Raw genomic sequence first — 3714 nt, 5'->3', positions numbered from 1 at the left:
GCACCTGCAACAGGCTTAGGTTTTTTTTTTTTTTTTTTTTACCCTTCAGATCCTGACATTCACATGGCTTAAAGTTCCAAGGATTTTGGAAACAAGTTTTTTCTCTTTAACAAATGGCTTCTTAATTGGATCATTATAGTAATTTCTAACTTCAACCATTGCTGTATTTTAAGTTCTTACATTCTTGATTTAAGTACATAAACTTTTAAATAAACATTGACAAATCAACAGTTGTACTGACTGTTGGGTGTTCTGAAAGGGTACAAATTGGTGGAGGCTGAATGAATTGATCACCAGTAATTATCCTGAATGAATGAATCTTGTACCCTGCAAACAATTATTGTACTCTGGTTATCTTTGAAAACCAAAATCTCTGGTTTTATGTTCGGTTGCACACAGATCATAGCCAAACGTTACATCAGAATTAGGCAAATTTTTCATAGCAGGCCCCGTGATCCTTTGCTCAGATTTTTGCGATTACAGCCTAAACCCACTTTCCTAAGTGAATTATATGACTTTAAAGTCTTCCTTATTTGACCCTACATTGCTTCCCCACTACCGAATCTATCAACCAAAGCAACTACAAACAGTCCTTAAGTTTTTTTCTTTGCCGCTTATGTTTGCTCACTTATCAGAAAAGGTTAAAATCTGATCAGCCCAACTGCTAAAAATTGAGCACCTGACCCCAAAGTCCAATTTTTTTTTTTCAAATATTACAAAAATAAAAAAAAATTATAGATGATGAAATTTAAAATCTAAATCTACTAAATATTAGTTATATAAATCAATTAATATAAGTTTCGAATTCATTTTATTTATTTGCAATAAAACAAAGTCTTACATAAAAATAAGATATATGAAGTAAAATTTGCATAATTAGAATTAAGGAGATAGTAAATAGCCAAAAAGGTTTTCCCAACTAATTGGTAAATCTAATATTTCTCAAATTTAAAGTCCATAGATGATTGATTTTAATAAAATTAAAAATAATAATAAAATTATTATTTTTATAATTAAAAATATATTATAATATGATTAAAAACTATAAAAATATTTATATTAAATAAATTTTATTATTAAAATCTAATTGATGATACGATAAATTATAATGAATCCCACTTTTGATGGAATCCAAACCCTTGTGAGAATATGAGTAAGCAGATGCAATGACATATATGAACAAGGGTATTGTTCATGCATTATTACAAAGACAATCATAGAATTTCATATTGGCTTTTAAAATATTTTTCTATTGCCAACTTGCAATTCTTGTCTAGGAATTTTTAGGCATGTTAAACACTAAAAATTTGCTTTACGCTATTATTACTGCTGCTGCTGAATTACAGTACTAACAGAGAACTTTTTTCCCTCTCAAAACACTTTCTCTTTCTCTGTTATAAAACTGATTTTTTTTTTAAATTAAAAAGAAAGAAAAACCCCTACTCCCCTATAACGTAGCTGCACCTTCTGTTTCTTTTTGGCCATTTTGGGCTGTGGGTCCGGATGCTGGTGGTGCTATCAGCCACTACTATTCCATAGATCAAAAACCACGCGCCACCCCACGCTCCGCTTTCTTTCCCATAACCTGGGAGATAACTGAACTTCTGAAGTTGAAATATAAACCTTAAACCACGAGTCCACAAACCCCACTTGAAAATAGCACTCAACTCCACTCTCCCCAACTTTCCCATAGCGGTGCGTGTACCATACGGGCGTGGATAGCATCTTAATTTATTCATCTAATAATAATGAAGTACTATACGTTGATTCTCTAAAAAAAAAAAGATCAACGACTCACCGGAGGAATAGACTCCGGAGACAAATAAACTTGGCTTTGTATCACAGTTTTACCAATCTTGAACCCTGGAACCACCGTGAAACTGACTCTAGTATCAACATTTGCGTCGTTGATTTCACCGGAAAAAAGAGATTCTTCACTCACATTTTCCATGTAAACCTCAGAGAATTTACAATCTTTCTTTACCTGAAAGACTGAAACTTGATCATGGATTGAGAATCCCAGGCAATGCAAGAGCCAAAAGCGCCTAGCCATCTCTGCAAAAGCTGTAAAAAAGGCTGTATCCGGGAACCCACTAGAGGTAACTAGCTTCCTTTGGTTCAAGTTTCCAAAAAAGGAACATTCCATTTTGGCATGGACCAGGTTGAGGTACTTGGTTCTGGTGAATTTAGCAAAAGAAGAGTTCGGATTTTGAACTAAAAAGGATTTTGGGTGAGCAGATTTCAGGTTCTTGAATTTGTGGAAATACTGCTCAGGGTCGAGTTTTTTTGAGGCAGAATCTTTTGTTAGCCCAAAATCATGGCAATTGAAGTCTCCTAACATTGTTTTACACACAAAAGATTCAAATACCAAGCAACTGTGGCTTTGTTTTGCAAAAACGACTCCAGGTTCAATGGTTTGAGCAGCTGAATCAAGATCCCACTTGGCTAACTCCATTTCCTTGATCATCATTTTCACGAAACTGCGAACAGATCTCAAAGTACAGTGTAAAACTTGCACAAAATGACTTGGATTCAAAGTTGTAAACTGGATATTATCAAACATTGACAAAGGTCCACTGGAGTTTAGTTTCTTTTCTAAAGACTTGTTAACAGCAGTGCAATCTTCAAGCTGCTTATGGAGTAAAGCAATGTCTGAATCTTTTTCTTCAACATCAGATTCCAACTTCTTGATTGTGATCTCGTAAGTTCGCATCAAGCTTTGCTGTTCCTGAATCTCCGCGAGCATCAAAGTAACTTGAGGTGAAAGATCAAGCTCTTTCTTTAAAAACTTTCGCTTTAGCTCTGAAAGAGCTCTGAGTTCTTCCACAACAGCTTGGTCAGCAGCCTGAATAGCATCACTGTTGTACGGATATTGAGCCATTTGCAGCTCAACATAAGCAGCTTTGATAGAAGTAACACTAGCAAAAACCTTAGCAACCACAGCTTCCAGAACTGCTTTTTGCTTAAGCTTGGAGCCCCCATGTTTGTCTGCATGGGAAGAAGTTTTCTGACCTGGGATTGAACCTTCCTGTGGGAATTTATGTTGGGATATGAGAACAGAGGTTCTAATCCCATTGCTTGAAGCAATTCTTGTTGCAGTTCTTAGGTTGATTACTTTCTGGAAAGTTCTTGCTAGCCTGCTCTTATTGTTGCTGTGGTTCAAAGCTGATTTGGGTCTGATTGTTTCCATTTTGGAGAGATGAAATTACAGGGAATTGAAATGTGGTTTGGAGCATGAAAATAAAAAAAGATTTTGGCTTATTGTGAGCCCAGAAAAAAAAAGAAAGAAAAGAGGGAATCGTGGAAAAGAAAGTGAATGTGATATGAAGAGCACAACTTTGACTATCAGATTGAATCCGGATACGATGGTGGGGTTGAACAAAAGTGAAAAACATATAAAATATCATGTAAATGATACAAAGAGAAGTACAAATTCAAATCTTGAATTTCAATACTCTTGAGTGAAGATAACAATTGTGAGCACTACAATGCATAACGTAATCACTTTCATTTACATTTCATTTAAACATAATTTGGGTTCTTTAATTTTAAGAACTCACAACCTTATGCATCCAAACTTTTTTTTTTTTCAATTGATCTGCATGATTCAATCATTTAAAAAAAAATTGATAATCTTAAATATTAAAATTCAAAATAAATAAATTATTTAATTTTTTGTATTAAAATAAAATTATGACCTAAAAAATAATAATT

General features: G+C 34.0%; 1 protein-coding gene across 1 annotated transcript; it reads right to left on the bottom strand.

Annotated features, from left to right (window-relative positions):
- Positions 1-1296: 1296 nt before the first annotated feature.
- On the bottom strand, positions 1297-3454 carry LOC111278709 (protein GRAVITROPIC IN THE LIGHT 1-like). Its single transcript, XM_022865335.2, has one exon. It carries the CDS (start codon positions 3188-3190, stop codon positions 1787-1789), a length of 1404 nt encoding a protein of 467 aa, XP_022721070.2. The 5' UTR covers positions 3191-3454; the 3' UTR covers positions 1297-1786.
- Between the last annotated feature and the right edge of the window lie 260 nt (positions 3455-3714).

This window comes from Durio zibethinus, chromosome 8 (genome assembly GCF_047325235.1).
Source record: "Durio zibethinus cultivar Kanyao isolate XHJ-2024 chromosome 8, ASM4732523v1, whole genome shotgun sequence".
Classification (NCBI taxonomy): Eukaryota; Viridiplantae; Streptophyta; class Magnoliopsida; order Malvales; family Malvaceae; genus Durio; species Durio zibethinus.
Note: the sequence above shows the minus strand (reverse complement) of the source record. Positions and strands in the feature narration are given on the sequence as shown.

Excerpts from the sequence above, each read along its gene's own strand:
- LOC111278709 (XM_022865335.2), bottom strand. The coding sequence starts at position 3,190 with ATGGAAACAATCAGACCCAAATCAGCTTTGAACCACAGCAACAATAAG.